The sequence below is a fragment of the Ictidomys tridecemlineatus genome, chromosome 13 (assembly GCF_052094955.1).
Source record: "Ictidomys tridecemlineatus isolate mIctTri1 chromosome 13, mIctTri1.hap1, whole genome shotgun sequence".
NCBI lineage: Eukaryota > Metazoa > Chordata > Mammalia > Rodentia > Sciuridae > Ictidomys > Ictidomys tridecemlineatus.
In genome coordinates, this window is record NC_135489.1 from 48,888,711 (window position 1) to 48,905,665 (window position 16,955).

At 39.0% G+C, this 16,955-nt stretch overlaps 1 protein-coding gene across 10 annotated transcripts in view; it reads left to right on the plus strand.

The window, feature by feature from the left end:
* The window catches only part of Clul1 (clusterin like 1), a 46,759-nt gene that overhangs the window by 16,550 nt on the left and 13,254 nt on the right, over nt 1-16,955 (plus strand). For 5 of the 10 annotated variants that reach the window (XM_078030306.1, XM_078030305.1, XM_021728901.3 and 2 more), the window contains 5 exons: nt 2,058-2,164; nt 3,252-3,370; nt 4,432-4,580; nt 10,237-10,404; nt 12,610-13,042. In XM_078030306.1, the coding sequence (XP_077886432.1) occupies nt 2,082-2,164; nt 3,252-3,370; nt 4,432-4,580; nt 10,237-10,404; nt 12,610-13,042 (952 nt within the window). In that variant the 5' untranslated portion in view covers nt 2,058-2,081. Of the gene's footprint in view, nt 1-1,658; nt 1,722-2,028; nt 2,165-3,251; nt 3,371-4,431; nt 4,581-10,236; nt 10,405-12,609; nt 13,043-16,955 lie in introns of all 10 variants that reach the window. The other 5 variants (XM_078030303.1, XM_078030301.1, XM_078030304.1 and 2 more) reach the window with 2 other exon arrangements.

Sequence of the window (16,955 nt, forward strand, 5' to 3'; positions counted from 1 at the left end):
ATAAGCCACTTAAATCTTGAGCATACTAAGGTCATCATTATTAAAGTAACCAATTCACATGAAATATTCCTTAATCTTAAGGACAAAATGGCAGCTGTGAAAACAGATGATGTAATTTGAGGAAGAACCTTCATGGAAGTTTAAAGATATTTCAAAAGTAATTAGTATTAGTAATGAAGTTCTGTTCTCAGAAATTACACATAAAGAGGAAACATGAATTAAAGAAAAAAATCTGCTACTCAATTTCTTAAACATCCGGTTCCATTTTCAACAAAATCTGGGCTCCTTGAAAAGGAATGTGCAGATGCCAGCCATGACTTCAAATGGCCCCAAAAGCAGACAGCAGCAAATTAATGAGCAAAGGGTGTGTAGAATCAGAGCAGAGCTGCATGGTTTCCTAGGACTCATTCTTCCAGAACTGTGCTCTTTTTTCCCTGAGAAAAATACCCAACATGGGGCTGGGGATATTACTGCATACAAGGTGAGCTCAGTTGGTAGAGTGCTTACCTTGTATGCACTAAGGCCCTGGGTTCAATCCCCAGTACCATCAAAAAAAAAAAAAAAAAGAATATATAACATGTTACCTCCTCTACTGGCCAACCAGTCATCATTCAGGATGTGACATGTCTTTTTGTAAGTGTGGATTGTAGTTGCTCAAAAGTGAAATTGTGCTGTTAAAAATAATAATAGGGGGCTGGGGTTGTGGCTCATCGGTAGAGCACTTGCCTAGTGCATGCAGGGCCCTGGGTTCAATCCTCAGCACCACATGAAAATAAATAAATAAAACAAAGGCATTGTGTCCAACTATACCTAAAAATATATATATTTAAAATAATAATAATAATCATCATCCCAGGCAGCTTGGGAGACGAGGCAGGAGGATCGTGAGTTCAAAGCCAGCCTCAGCAAAAGTGAGGTACTAAGCAACTCAGTGAGACCCTGTCTCTAATAAAATACAAAATAGGGCTGGGGATGTAGCTCCGTGGTTGGGTGCCCCTGAGTTCAATCCCCAGTACCCAAAATAATAATTCAAGTTTTGCTTTGAGTTGATGTTTTCTACAGAGAGATGAGATTTCCTACTGAAACACAATTAGTAGGTAATCAAGACAGCTAAAGTGGGGTGTGGGTCCTCTAATTGCTCAGTCCCTGTGCCCAAGCAAAACTCCAGGTTATATGTTGCCCAGAGACAAGGACCAAACTCTGAGGGCCTTCGTAAAGCAGGTGGACCAATTCAGAACGGTCTATCTCTTTAGAAAAGTACTGAGCACATAGTAACTACTGACTGGCTGAGATGAGCTCTCAAACTTTCATAGGGGGGGCAGTAGCCAGGAGGCAGAGGGTGGGGTGGGCAAGACCATCTTGCAGTTTCATCAGCCAGAGACACCATGGCTCTAGGTTCTAGAGCTGGCCCTGGTAGCTACCAGATCTCCAAACTGTTTTCAAAGGAATTACTAGGAGCCACATTTTCAATTCAGCTAATCAATTAGCAAGTTGTAGTGGACCTGAAATACTCATCTACTGAATTATTCATGAATTAGGTTTTTATATAATTAGAAGTGGTAACATCATTTGTTTTTATCATTTCTTATAGCAGAGGGAAAAAAGAATACTTATATAATTGTTTGGATTTCTTTACTTTTATTTTTTGGGTGCTGGAGATGGAATCAAGGGCTTCTTGCATGTTAGGCAAGCACAAGACAGAGCCATACCCCAGTCCCTATGTAAGTATTCTTTTCAAAATGGTTTATCTTAGAGTTTACTTATTTTCATGTTGTTGCTTCTATTTCCAATCTAAGATATTTGTTTTACCTATGTTTATGTGAAATTTATACATGTCATGAATTTCAAATTAAAAAGATATTTTTAAGGCTTTAGAGAGTCCTACCCAACTAGAACTGTATTTGTGTAAAACTAGGCAGGCCAAGGTCATTGTTCTGATTGTGGGCCCAGTCTGCCCTCTAGTGTTTCTTTTTTAAACCATGCCAAATTTTAAACCAGAGTCTTAATCTCAAAATACTGTTTTAATAGGATTAAGAACTGTGTCATCAAATTAACAGAACAGAGCCAAATCCCTGACACAGATGAGAATTAAATCAGAGGAAAGTACGGATCCTTCTAGAAACATCCAGTTCCATTTCTCTGGGAAAACATCACAAAGTTCGTGGTAAATATACTTTATTAAATTTCATCTGGTAAATAGGGTATTAATAGAAAAAAATTAGCTCAAATGACATGTAAAATGTGATCACTGTGTAACTACTACTATACAGCTCTTATTTTATATAGTGCTAAAATATTTCAAGTGTTGATTAAATAATGTAAGTTTTTGTTATTGTTTTTAATACAGCAAATACACAGAAAGCAGATAAATATCTCCTTTGGAGGAAGTCAAGATAATTTGTCTTAATTTACAGATTTAACTTTATTAAAGCACACAGTTGTTTTTATTTAACTTTTCTTAGTAAAGTTTTAAGTACTTGTATTTGGAATATCTTTAACTAATGTATGTCAAGTCAAATTTATTTATTTATTTATTTAGGTACTGGGGATTGAACCCAGGGGCACTTAATATCTGAACTGCCTCCATCCCCAGCCCTTTTATTTTGGGTTGGATCTTGCTAATTTGCTTAGAGCCTTGCTACAGTGCTGAGGCTGACCTCAAACTTGTGGGCCTCTGTCTTTAACCTCCTGAGTTGCTGGGATTATAGACATGTGCCACCATGCCCAGAGTCCAATTATATTTAAAAGGAAATTAGTTATCTGAGACAAAATCTAAATGTGCACTATTCATATAGCATCACAAGTTTTATAAGAAGCAGGAGAAAAATATGTGAGATTCTTTTTCCTTCATAAAAGAGTAAAGCCTAGTAGTGCTGAGGCAGAAGGATCCTAGGACTTAGAATTTCAGTGACGTATTATAATTAATTCTGTCTTAAGAGATGTTTACTGATGACAAGAAAATAAAATGGGGCTGTGATACACAGTATCCATTGCCTCAATGTTCAAATACATCCAGGACGACTTTATTTAACTGTCACAAAAAGTGTAAACTAAACAGGGACCCCAGGTTGTTGGTTTTTTTTAACTTATATCTTAACTTTCCCTATGTCCCAGGCATATGAACCTAAGATGTCTAAAGTCATAAAGAAAAATTGACAGAAAAATGCATTGGAGCCCATGTGTTTTCAATTGATGCCAACAGAAACTAACCTCATAGAAGACACGTGATGCAGTTTATTTTTCCTTTGCAGTAACAGCAGGAACATGAAGCCGCCACTCTTGGTGTTTATTGTGTATCTGCTGTGGCTGAAGGATTGTCACTGTGCACCTACTTGGAACGACAAAACTGCCATCGGTGAAAACCTGAAGAGTATGTTTGGTTTCTTATCTGTGCGGTGTCCTGTTTGCATGTTTTCCTATCCTGCTGGCATTTATAGTGACTGAGAGTGGTTTATAGAGAGATAACGGTATTCACTACATCTCACTGTGAGAAGTTCTCTGGGCACTGAAACCACGTCGTCATGATGCCAAACATCTGGATAAAAATAGAAAATTCCAATCAAGTCTCTGCAAGCGAGTGTTCCCATATCCAGATGTTTGCTATCCTGTAGATAAAACGTGCCTGCTTTTTTGACTGCCTTTTTTGGTACCATCCAGATGTTCGGTGTCATCTCAGCACTGCTTTAATGAACAGTGAAATACTTTTCTAGCATTTAGGGAATTTAAACCATTAGAGTAATCTGTGTAATTGTTCTTAAACGAGCAAAAGAATGGGTTATAATTACACTCAATCTGGTTGTTTCTGTGCATTGACTTGTGACCTTTCTTAGTGACACAGGTTTGGGGTACTTAACCACTGAGACGAATAAATTAGCTAAAATGGGGCTGATTTGGAGTCTATAATTAAATTCAGAGGCAAGAACAAGCTTCTCAGGAGGCTGCACTGGCTACTGAGAAGAAAGAAAGACAATACAATTTACACCCACTTAGGGCTTATGAAAGGTGGGAAAGAGATATCCACTAGGTTATGAAGGAATCTTGTTGTATGCGATTCTTTCTTGGTTTGATGACTTCTTGGAAGGTAATTAAAATTGAAAAAGGGAAATCGTTCATTGTGTTTGAAGTCCCCACTTGAGACTTAAATGGAAGGGAAAAATGGATAAATGAAAATAAGGCCTGCAAAAAACGACAAGAACGAGATTAAATGAGCTCTGACTTGTTCAGGAGCTTTCAAGTAAGGGACAGAAGGTATTATCCATGTGGCAGCTGACAGCTAATTCATTACAATCTGCTTTCAAAATACGAGTCTGTAAGAACAATGAAACCTCTATTAAGGAGACACGAAATATTGGTGAACTCATTGTTTATTAATCTAATCAGATCTTTAAAAACAAACAAACAAACAAAAAACTCCTGCAATGCATCTTTCAGGTTTTTCTGAGGCTGGGGAGACAGATGGAGATGGAGAGGTGAAGAAGGCTTTGATTGGTATTAAGCAGATGAAACTCATGATGGAAAGAAGGGAGGAAGAACATACCAAACTAATGACAACCTTGAAGAAATGCAAAGAAGAAAAGCAGGTACCATAAATAAAGAAAAAACAATCTGTTCTTTTTTTATTTTTTATTGTTTTGATGCCTTATAATTATACATAATAATGGAATTCATTATGCATTATTTGTACATGAATATAAAACTTTTTTTTGTATCAGGGATTGAACCCAAGGATACTTAACTACTGAGTCACATCCCCAGCCCTTTTTATATTTTTATTTAGAGACATGCCTCTCTAAATTGCTGAGACTGGCTTTGAACTTGAGATCCTCCTGCCTCAGCCTCCCAGGCTGCTGGGATTACAAGCATATGCCACCACACTTGGCTTATTCTTAGACCTTTTTGATTTAGGATATCGAGTCAAAAGTGTTCAGGGAACTTGGGGGCTAGATCAGTCATCTCCAACATTTTTTCATCTGCCATCCTTATAACTAAAAATGTGTTAGCACTCACTACTAAATATGTGCATATGATTTTATTTGTAAACTAGATACATGAATTGCTACCATTAGTATCTCGAGGTACAACCTGTATTTTTGGGTGAGGTTCATCATCAGATCCACACTTCAAAATAATCAAGATATTTTGAAAGTCTTAGCTGATTTGCCAAATCTGATTAGCTCATTATAGTTTTACTTTGTCATGTGGCCAACACAGAGCTCACGATGAAGAGTGGTCACTCTGTCATGTGCTTTTTATGCATTTACACTTACATTATTCATATTCATGTTTTAATAGTCCAGGTCTCCCTCATCCCAAGAATCTTTCTCTCCATTTTGTGAGGGTTAGTTTAGTTACAACTAGATAATAAAATCCATTGGTCCACCTGAATCCTCTCAAACAGGGACTCATTATAATTTGTTTCAAAGGAACAGAGAGAGAGGGAGCCCTGACCAGTGTTCCAGAATGTGAAAGAATCCTTTTCCCTGGAAGACCTCACAGTTGACTACGTGCAATGTCTGACATGGGCACTCAAGAGAGCACCAGTGTACATTAAATATTGCATCAGCCAAATCTGTTTTATCTATTTTATCTTTCGTGGTGCTGGGGATTGAACCCATGTAAGTCTAGCATTCTACCATTGAGCTTCACCCCCAGTCCCTCATCTATTTTTAAAAATTCAAGTACAGCTTTACTAAATAGCTATAGTTCACACTATGTCTTTTACTAATACAGAATACACATTTTATACAAATGTCTTGAAAGATGTTGAGAATTGTTCATAAACTACTGTTAAAAAAAAAAAAAAACTCTGTAAATTTCCAAAATATAGGACTGGGGTTGTGCCTCAGGGTAGAGGCCCTGGATTTGATCCTCAGCACCACATAAAAATAAATAAATAAAGGTACTGTGTCCAACTACAACTAAAAATAAATAAATAAATATTTTTAAAAAATTGTCCAAACTATAGACATTACATCATCAATAATTTAATAAATCAAACTGTTAAATAACAATTAACATAACACTCAAAATAATTACATTTTTTTAAAAAGATTACCTTCTAACATTATCCTTAATCCGAGATGAAATAAAAACTGTATCAAAAATAATGTCAAATTGTGGCAAAATATAAATAATATAAAATTTAAATTTACCATCATAAATTTTGGGGGGGAAGCAGGGAGTTGAATCCAGGGCCTCACATGTGCTAAGCATATATTTACCACTAAGCAACCCTATCTTGGTCATTTTTAAGTGTACTGTTCAGCAGTATTTAGTTAAATACATTTAGAGTGTTGCTCAATCAACCTCCAGAATTCTTTTCACTTTGCAAAAACCCAAAATCCATGCCTATTCAACAACTACCCAATTCCCTTCCCCATATATGTGTTTGTGTACATCTAATACATATACACATACATACACAAACATTTCAGTGTTGGAAATCAAACTTCCTCCATCCATTTTCAAATTAAAAAATACAAGCGGAGTTCTAACATTTCCTACCTCGACCTCTACACATACACCTATAAAGTTGGGGGCCGGTGAATTCCAGCTAACTGCTCACATCTCTTCCCTCCTGAGCATCCTGGCCTCTGAGAGTCCATTAAGCAACTAGAGCAGAGTCTGACAGGCTGACCCCAAAGCAGTGTGTCAGCCTGTCACCAGGCCAGTTAATGCTCCAGCCACACCTACCGCCTGGAGTCAGGCTGGGTTCCTGGCAGGGAAAGGAGATTGCCTGACCAGCAGCTGCAAACCCTCCTCCTTTTGGCAGCAATTAAAAGATTTTGAGGAAATCTAAAATAGCTCAACGTCAGGACAACATGGAAGTCCCTCAAGCTGGGTTCTACCCTGGTGGGCTTGTGAGTCTGGCCACCTGGGAATAGTGACGCTCAATGTCATTAACAGAGCTTTTACAAAACACATTATCACGTGGAATGCTTCAAACATCTGGGTAAACCATACTTTCATTTTACAGCTAAGAAAACTGAGGTTGGAGATGTTAATTAACATGTTACTCCAACGTTGAAAGGCATGAACGGGGAGAAAGCCAGCAGATGTGTGCAGAGGGGACCTGGTGGCTTTGTGTTTTTCTCACTTTCTGGAGCCTCCTGGCAAGCGAAGGCTGTAGTACTAGGAAGAGAATATTCCAGTGAGGGGTGGATCAAGTAAGCAAATGTTGGTTTCAATTCTGGCCCAGCAACTGGGAGCATTTCTATTTATTCTTAAAAACCTACTTAGGACCCCAAAGCTTACTGCATTTGGGCACTCAATTAAAAAGTTAACGGAGCAGAAGGTCTTTAACCCTGAGTCTCTCTCCCTGAACTTACGGTAAACCTAGAATAAGGATCAATTTAGCCAAATTATGACTTGGTAAATATGGGGTTGGTGCACCCAGTCTCCTGGTACTGAGTACCACCCGTCGGGTGACACGACGTCATCACAGTCCCATGCCACTCCCTCCCCCCATTAATATTGATTGAGAGCATCTGGAACTTACTAAAATGAGAAAGCCACAAGTGGCCCATACTGATTTGTCCCCTATGTCAGGTTCTTGAGTATTTTAATGAGCTAAGAACTGTAAAAATAAGAGTTCTAGCAGGTGGGGAGGCTGAGGCATAAGGATTGCAAGTTCAAAGCCAGCTTCAGCAACTTAGTGAGGCCCTAAGAAACTCAGCAAGACCCTGTCTCTAAATAAAATACAAGAAAAAAGGGCTGGTAATGTTGCTCAGTGGTTAGTGCTCTGGGGTTTAATCTCCGATACAACAACAACAACAAAAAAGAAGAATATAGTTCTAAATGTGGACTCTGTCCATATCCATGGGTGGAACATTTAGGAGAAATAGAAGGTATAGTAAGACATTCCTAAACCAGAGATCTACTTCATCCAGGGCAACATTTCATTTTTAAAACTTGGGATGTTTGATTTGGTCAATGATCTTTGTTATGCTTCTAAATGGGTGAGTGAAAATAAGTCTGAGAATAATGAATTGTAAGAATGTGCTAATTGACTTGCTTCTTTATATCATTTAATACAAAAACCTTAAAAGGGAGCATGTACTATTATTCCAATTTGCTAATGAAGAGATGAAAGTTTAGATATATTAAGTAATTTGCCCAGGGATACACGGTGAGTATAGTTCAGAACTGGGAATACTGGGATTTTAGTTTAAGGGGATAATGGGTAGAATATTTAAAATTGGGTCTAACTGAGAAAACTCACGAGATATTGTTGCCTGCCGGAGTGAAACAACCATTCTTAAGAAGATATAGGTTTCCAACATTGTTCTGCAAAGCCCAGGGGCACAAACACACAGATTCTGTTTGGGTTACCATATGCATTTAGCAGCCTGGGCCCTGCTGGTTTTCCAATGTGGGTGGTAGCAAATGCTACCTGGCTGAGCACCAGAACTCTGCAATGAGGCCAACTGAAAAATCCAAGCCAGACAGAGGAAATGTGGAAGACTGTCAGAGCCTGGGTGATTCTTTGGGCTCAATAGATAGAGTGGTTTCTTTTTCTTTTCCATTGTGTTAAAATAATGTACAATAATTTTTGTTTTGTACTGATATTGAGCCAGCAGTGCTTAACCACTGAGCCACATCCCTAGCCTTTTATTTTATTTTATTTTATTTTATTTTTTTGAGGCAAAGTCTCACTAAGTTGCTTAGGGCCTCGCTAATTTACTGAGGCTGACCTTGAGCTTGAGATCCTCCTGCCTCAGTCTCCTGAGTCACTGGAAATACAGATGGGTACCACTGTGCCCGGAAATAATTTGGTTTTAAGTACCAAAACTTTTTTTTATTCTATAGGCATTTTTCACTTATGGGAGAGGCCTTTAGTTCTATCTTTGTATGGACCGGCCCATTATGCTCTTCATCCCCTAACTTCATCTCAGGCAAACAGGGGGTCAGTCTTAAAAGCCCACACTCAGAGGGAGGCCAGGGATCTAGGCAGGGGCACAAGAAGAAAGGCCCGATGTGCCATGAAGGCAGCCTTTGGGGACCTCCAGAGGCCAGGCTGAGGCTTTCAGGGACAGGTGCCCACTGCACTGGGCTGCTTCCCACTGGATGCAGGACCTGGCCCAAATACAGCCAGCACCACAAGGGGGAGTGCTTGGAATATACAAGAGGAGAATGAACATTCTCAAGAGACAGCTTCTCTGCAATTCGAATGTTAACTCAATGGGAAGATGCAAGAACTATACTTTCTTGTAGTGTATGAGAACATGAGAAAATAGGACTCGTTTCTCTACTTTTTTTTTTATTGGTTGTTCAAGACATTACAAAGCTCATGATATATCATCTTTCATACATTTGACTCAATTGGGTTATGAACTCCCATTTTTACCCCAAATACAAATTGCAGAATCACATCTGTTACACACTCACATTTTTACATAATGAGATGTTCTCATACACTATGAGAAAGAAATAGATATCTCATCTTTATGAGTCTTACAGACCATCTTCCACATCCCCCGTAGACTAGACATGCAGAGGACAGGTAAGAAGGTTAAGTCACAGTGGTCCCCCCCAGATAGGGGTGACATCTTTGTTGTTGGTTCACCCTCATCTAGTGTAATGTCCATCCACATAGCAAACACTCTATAAATCCTTATTGAACACATGAATGAACACATGAATAACATTTGCACAATCTCCAATAAAAAACAATCAGTGCTCTTCTCTTAAACAGAAAGCACGGCAAGGGGCCTGAACGAGGAAGGAGTAGTTTAGAATACATACATTTTTTCTTATCTTTGTTTTATTTATTTATTTTATGTGGTGCTGAGGATTGAACCTAGTACCTCATTCCTGAGAGGCAAGCACTCAACCACTAAGCTACAACCCCAGCCCCATACACACATTTTTTAAAGAGTGGAATCAACTAAGGCACACAGAGAATCATGAAATGAAAATAGGACTCGTTTCTCTACTTTTTTTTTATTGGTTGTTCAAGACATTACAAAGCTCATGATATATCATCTTTCATACATTTGACTCAATTGGGTTATGAACTCCCATTTTTACCCCAAATACAAATTGCAGAATCACATCTGTTACACACTCACATTTTTACATAATGGCATATTAGTGACTGTTGTATTCTGCTACCTTTCCTACCCCCTACTATCCCCCCTCCCCTCCCCTCTCATCTTCCCTCTCTACCTCATCTGCTGTTGTTCAATTCTCTCCCTTGTTCCCCCCCCCCCTTTCATTTCTCTACTTTTTAATTAGGGGGCTGTGAAACTCATGAATGAAGTTCAGGAACATCTGGAGGAAGAAGAAAGGTTATGCCAGGCATCTCTGGCTGATTCCTGGGAGGAATGCAGGACTTGCCTGGACAGTAACTGCATGAGATTCTATTCAACCTGTCAGCCTGGTTGGTCCTCGATGAAAAATACGGTAAGAGGAAAGAAGAACTCAAAATGTCAGAGCTCTAAAGGCATCTAGATCTGCTTTTTAAAATACATTTATATTAATATTTAGAACAGAGATGCCCAACTGGTATCAGCCTTTTGTCATCTAGAATCTAACACGAATGCTATGAGCCACCCTCTGTGTGTGTACAGCTTATAAGTTAGAACAACCATTCAGTATTTATCTTTCCTTTTAATGATACCAAAAATACCCTCTTTCAGCCTTGTATTTATTATTCACCAAGTTCCACTAGACTGTGAGCTCTTTGAGGGCACGGATCATATATTCTGCCTTCCTTTGAGCATTGTAGTCATCCAAAAAATGTTTGCTGAATTGTGTTCTCAATTATACAGCTTCAGTCTCTGATTCAATCTGCTTTCATTTTTCTCCACGAGAGGCCACATATATGAAGACATTCTCTGCCTCCTGAACCTCTTTGAATGCACACATCCTCTTGTGTGTAACACATACACACATGTGTATGCATACATACACACACACTTTCATGTCCCCTTTTATCCTTATATGTCCTAGGGAACTGGCATGTTTGTGGCTATCTTTGGGGCAGAGGGAATCATAGAGGGTGGTGACCTGAATAGAATGAGCTTTGCCCTATAAAAGGCTCCAACTGGCCTGAATTTTCCTCCTCCCTCATGAAGTGAGCAGAATATGAAAATTGACTAGAATTTCACTCTTCTAGTAGAGCACTCACTAATTAGAGGATGCTCCTGGCTTGGCAGTGCCATACTCAATTACAAAGGAGAACCCCTAGGATAAGGAGCGTGCCAAGCTAATTTGTCTCCACTGTTGATTGCATCTGCTTTATTTTAAAAGCCACTGTCATTGTCTAATACACCAGAATATGGTGGGATGAGCCCTGGCTGGAAGCCAAGAGATTTGGGGATCATTTCCACCTGGGCCAGTTGTGTGACCTTGTGTATATTTCTCAGGGCTCTCAAGTATTTGTTGTCTTTGTCTTTTTTTTTTTTTTTTTTGCATGGTCCCTCCATGCTGCCCAGGCTGGTCTTAAACTCCTGGGCTCAAGTGATCCTTCTCCCCAGCACCCCCATAACCCAGAATTAAAGTCTTTTGTTTTGGGGGATGGAGCCAAGTAAACAAAAGCTGGCAGAGTGAAAGGCAGACAGCTCACCCAGATGACTTTCTGGGAAAGTCACAAGTTCTCTAAAAATTCCTGGAGAATACTTTGCACAGTAGTGGGTGGTGCTATGGCAGTAATGTTCAATAGCCGATAACTTTATAACATTTAAAAAGGTAACTCTGGTCTGCCCAGGATTCCATGTCAGAGATGAAGAAAAGCATACGGTAGATGCTGGAAAATCTTTTCCCCCTGAATGGTACCCCAAATTCTACAATTAGGGCTTCATTCCTTTGACTATAACCAGGAGGGCTTCCATCATTGCTAATAAGTAACCATCCCTAAATAACCCATTAAGCTATATCTGGTATCTAAATTCATTGTGGATGTATTGATCTTTTCCTTTCCATTTATGAGGTGAGAAAAAGGAGAGTATAAAGACTTTAATGATATTTCATTAAATAATTTTTTGTTTTTATTTTTTTTGGTACCAGGGATTATACCCAGGGGCACTTAATCACTGAGTGAGCCACATCCCCAGCCCTTTTTATATTTTATTTTGAGACAGGATCTTACTATGTTGCTTAAGGCCTTGCTAAATTGCTGAGGCTAGCTTTGAACTCATGATCCTTCTGCCTCAGCCTGCTGGGATTACAGGCATGAGCCACTGTGCCCAGCTCACTAAAGAATTTTTTTAAAAAAATGAATGAAGACAAGTGAAGGACAAGAGCCTTCTCCACAGTTTTCTGACAATTTTGATGGTGCCCTTGAGGCAACAGCAAACCAACTACTGCCAGTGCCTCAAGTTACAACTGCTCAATGGTATTGTGAACTTGACCTTTCTAGACCATCAGTGGGCAAACCTACACCAGGAGGAATTTCAGGTCCTATTCCATAGCCAAAGTCAAAGCCAGGTATAAGAGTGTTGTTAATACATTATTTTAAAGTTGATCGCCTTTTCCTACTTTGCCCAGCATGGTTCTTGGTTTGGAATGACTACTGACTATAAACTGACGCTTACTTTTGCAATAAGAAATAATCCAGAAAGAAAATCAATTTTGATGGCCTGTCTGTTCCCCACCCCCACCCCACAGGTTGAGCAGTTTTTCAGGAAGATCTATCAGTTTCTGTTCCCTCTCCACCACGATGAGCACAGCCATCTCCCCAGCAGTGAACAGCACACTCAGGAAGACGCCCAAGTGACCCACATGGAGAAGGCGTTCCTCCAGTTGACTGCGACTGCGGAATCCCTCTTTAACAGGAGTCTTTCCGTTTTCAAACAGATGCAGCAAGAGTTTGACCAGGCTTTCCAATCCGATTTCATGTCAGAAACCAACTTAATGGAACCTCACCTTTTTCCAGCTTTATCCAAAGAGCCAACAGAAAAAGCAGATCTTGGCCAAAGCTGGGATATCCCCAACTTCTTCCAGCTGTTTTGTAATTTCAGCCGCTCTATTTATGAAAGTCTCCGTGAAGCAGTTACCCATACTCTGCGTGCAATAGAAGATTCGCCAAAACATGACGAAGGCAAGTATTAAACGATCACTTTTACTTAGATGCCTATGCTGCAGGCAAATTTTGTTTAGCTTAGAAAATGGTAGACAGTCACTCTTTAGCATTTCTTGAACTGACAATCTGTAGATAACCAAAGTTTCAGAGCCTCTTAAAAGGAGTTTTCAAGTCAAACACTATCCTTCTCCCATCATTGTTGAGAACTCTAGTGCTATTTTCTGTCTTGAGAGCAAATTTTCAAAGCTAAAAGAAGAAAATGCTATTAGGGTGAGAACTTGAAAAACACAGATCCCTCTTTTCTTTCTTTGATGTTTTTTTGGTACTAGGGATTGAACCCAGGGTGCTCTACCACTGAGCTACATCCTCAGCCTTTTTTATTTTTTTATTTTGAAAAAGTCTTGCTAAGTTGCCCAGGCTATCCTTGAACTTGCAATCCTCCTGCCTCAGCTTCCCCAGTCGCTGGGGTTATAGATGTGTGCCACTGGGCCTGTCTCCTTCCTTTTTAAACTCTCACTTAAAGAGAGACTCGTCTCTATTCTATTTGAACATCATGGATTTTCTTTAAAGTTCCTTTAGGATCTTCACCTCCCGTTTTGTAAAGAAGCCTAGTCTCACATGTAACCGGGTCAAATTCAGTGTTTTGACTTTCCTGAGTCACTACTATAATTCCCGAGATCATAAAATATTTGCCCCAAACTGGAGAAGATGCTCATAGGCAAATCCCAAAATACAGAAATAGAAATTAGATACGAATTGCCTTCTTCAAATACTAACCATGGCCCCATAATATTCCATGTTGGGAAAAAATGCTGCTTTATGTTTCAAGGCAGGGGATATCTTCTCCAAGCTTCTATGGAGTAACTTTAGACATAGCATTTCAGAAATGAGCATTGCTGTGTGGGCAATCTCCATTTCCCTGGACTTATTTCTTTGAAACCACAGACCTCTCGACTCTGAAATGAAAAATAAAATGGGCTCCTTCTGGCTGACTATTTTCCACTTATATCAGTAGTAGCTGGCAACATGTGGGTCAGATTCTCAACGTTGCTATGCATAACATAACAGGCTTCAATAGAGGAGGGGTTTACCCCACACATTTCAGAAACTCAAGCCAGGAAACAAATCCTTCAGATTCCATTGTTCCATGAGCAGAAAACAGCTATTATCACTAGAATTGTTGGGGTCTATTTCAGGGTCTGGTGGATTTTTCTCCTAAGTCAAATATTTTGTCTGGTGTCCCATTCTGAGGTTCCAAATTCATCCAATATTTAGGAGAAGCATCTGGGCAGTAGATTAAATCTTTCAATGCTGGGTGCTATCACATATATTTGTCTGATCTTTTAAATAGATATCAATTATCTTGGAATAACATTCAGAATGTGTTTATTGGAACAAAATGGCAACCCTCCCTTCATATTGCATAGTGACCTTACATATGTGCCAGGATTAGGACTGATTCAGACATATCCAGATCTAAATAATCTCCCCACTACTGCAGCTCCCTCCGACCCCATTGACTTAATAAATGTGGGTCACCACTATTTGCCTGAGGTTCCTTCTCCTTCACACATCTGGGGACCAGTCCCCACTCTCGCAACGCCCTCCATGCTGGCCCCTCGGTACCACCTTCACCTCTGTGATAACCTGGATATCCAGGGTCCTCTGTAAATGCAAATGTTAAAAATGAAGTGGCAAACAAAAAGCCTATGTTTCCCTAATATACTTTTCTTTCTCCAGTATCCTTTCCCTTGCCAGACAGTGTATAGAAAGCTCAGCAGAGGAAGTGTTTGGGTCTCAGATGAGAAAATATGGACTATCTGTCAAGAGTCAGGCTGTAGGGCATTTTTAAGTGGTTTCCGTCATTCTATTAGGTGTTTGGGAAGGAATAAATCAGTTGTCTGTAGAAAATCTACCTAATGAGGAGACATTTTGAGCTTTGCTCCTTGGTAATGAGCTGAAAGATGTCTGCTCAAAGATATCTACTCCTTAATCCCCGGAACCTGTGACTCTGTTGTGTTATAAGACAAAGGGAAAGCAAGGTTAGCAATGGGTTTTTAAAAACATTTATATATATATATATATATTATAGGAATGAATATATATAATCTGGCTGGGTGCAGTGGTGCACAACTGTAATCCCAGTGGCTCTGGAGGATCTCAACATCAAAGCCAGCCTTAGCAAAAGCAAAGTGCTAAGCAACTCAGTGACAGCCTGTCTCTAAATAAGATAAAATATAAAATAGGACTGGGGATGTGGCTCAGTGGTCGAGTGTCCCTGAGTTCAATACCCAGCACTTTCCCCACACACACACACACAAAAAGATTGCTAATCTGTTGACTTTTGAATTTTAAATTTAGAGATTATTTTTAATTATGGGTGGATTCAATGTAATCACAAAGCTCCTTAAATGTGGAAGGGGGAGTCAGAAAAGAATTGTAGAGAAAGCAGCAGGGGAAATATTTTGTCCTTCTTTGTTGGCTTTGAAGATGGAAGAAGGGGGCCTGAGCAAAGGAATGTAGGTGTCTCTAGAACTGGACATGGTATAAAAATAGATTCTTGCCTAGAGTGGCCACAACAAACTAGCCTTGCTGACACCTTGATGTTAGCCCAGTGAGACCCAGTTCAGCCTTCTGACATAGAGAACTTAAAAGAATAAATTTGTGGTAATCTGTTATAGCAGCAAACGAATATATACCTCTTGTCAATTACAGTAGTCAAGACTGACTACTGTGTGTCTGTCAACCATCATGGATGGGCCTTATTGGTCATAATCATCCTAAGAGCCAAAATTAGAAAAATAGCTAAAACTAATTAATGGACAACCATTAAAAGGAGAGAGGAAATAATGTTTAAAACCTGAAATATTTTGATATTTCATGCTATTTTTTAATTGTATTGACTTTATATACATTGTTAATTCTCCTAGGGGGGAAAAAACCTGTTTCTTAAAATTTGATCTGCTTTAGGTATTTTCCTAAATCATAAATCCATTATTTATAACTATATATTTAAAAAAAAAGAATAGTAGTATAATAAAAGAAATGCCTACCACCCAGTTTAAGACATTGCCAGTATCTTTGGAATTCCCATGTACTTCCCAATTATAATTTTAAATTTTTGAAATAATTATTAAAGGTTTTGTTTGGGTTTGGTTTTAATGGTGCTAGAGCTGGAACCCAAGGTTTGAAGTATACTAGGCAAGCACTTTACCACTAAATTACATTCCCAGCCTCAGAGGGCTTTCTTTCTTTCTCTCTCTCTTTCTTTCTTTCTTTCTTTCTTTCTTTCTTTCTTTCTTTCTTTCTTTCTTTCTTTCTTTCTTTCTCTCTCTCTCTCTCTCTCTCTCTCTCTCTCTCTCTCTCTCTTTCTTTCTTCCTGTTTATTAGAAGTCTAAAGAGACAAGTGGTTTACAAGCACCTAGTTACTTAACCCTATTGATATTAGAAATAAAAATAAGACACACTGGGGCTGGGGTTGTGGCTCAGTGGTAGAGCGCTCACCTAGCATGTACAAGGTGCTGGGTTCGATCCTCAGCACCACATAAAAATAAATAAATAAAATAAAGGTATATATATATATATATATATATATATATATATATATATATAGAGAGAGAGAGAGAGAGAGAGAGAGAGAGAGAGAGAGAGATACTAGCTTTAAAATAATTCAAATGTACAAAGGAATAAAAAACGCAACCCACCCAGTTTCCTATCCCATCCAGTCCTTCTTCTAAGAGACATTTATTAGCAATCCCTCATGCTGCTTTCTAGAAAATGAAATCACATGCATTCATATGTGTGTGTGTGTGTGTGTGTATGTGTGTGTGCATGTGCTAATAATAAATTCCTCGTAACCAGATTCCTGGATTTGAGGGTATGTGCAATCTTTAATAGATGTCAAATGGTCCTAGCACATGATTGCAACAAT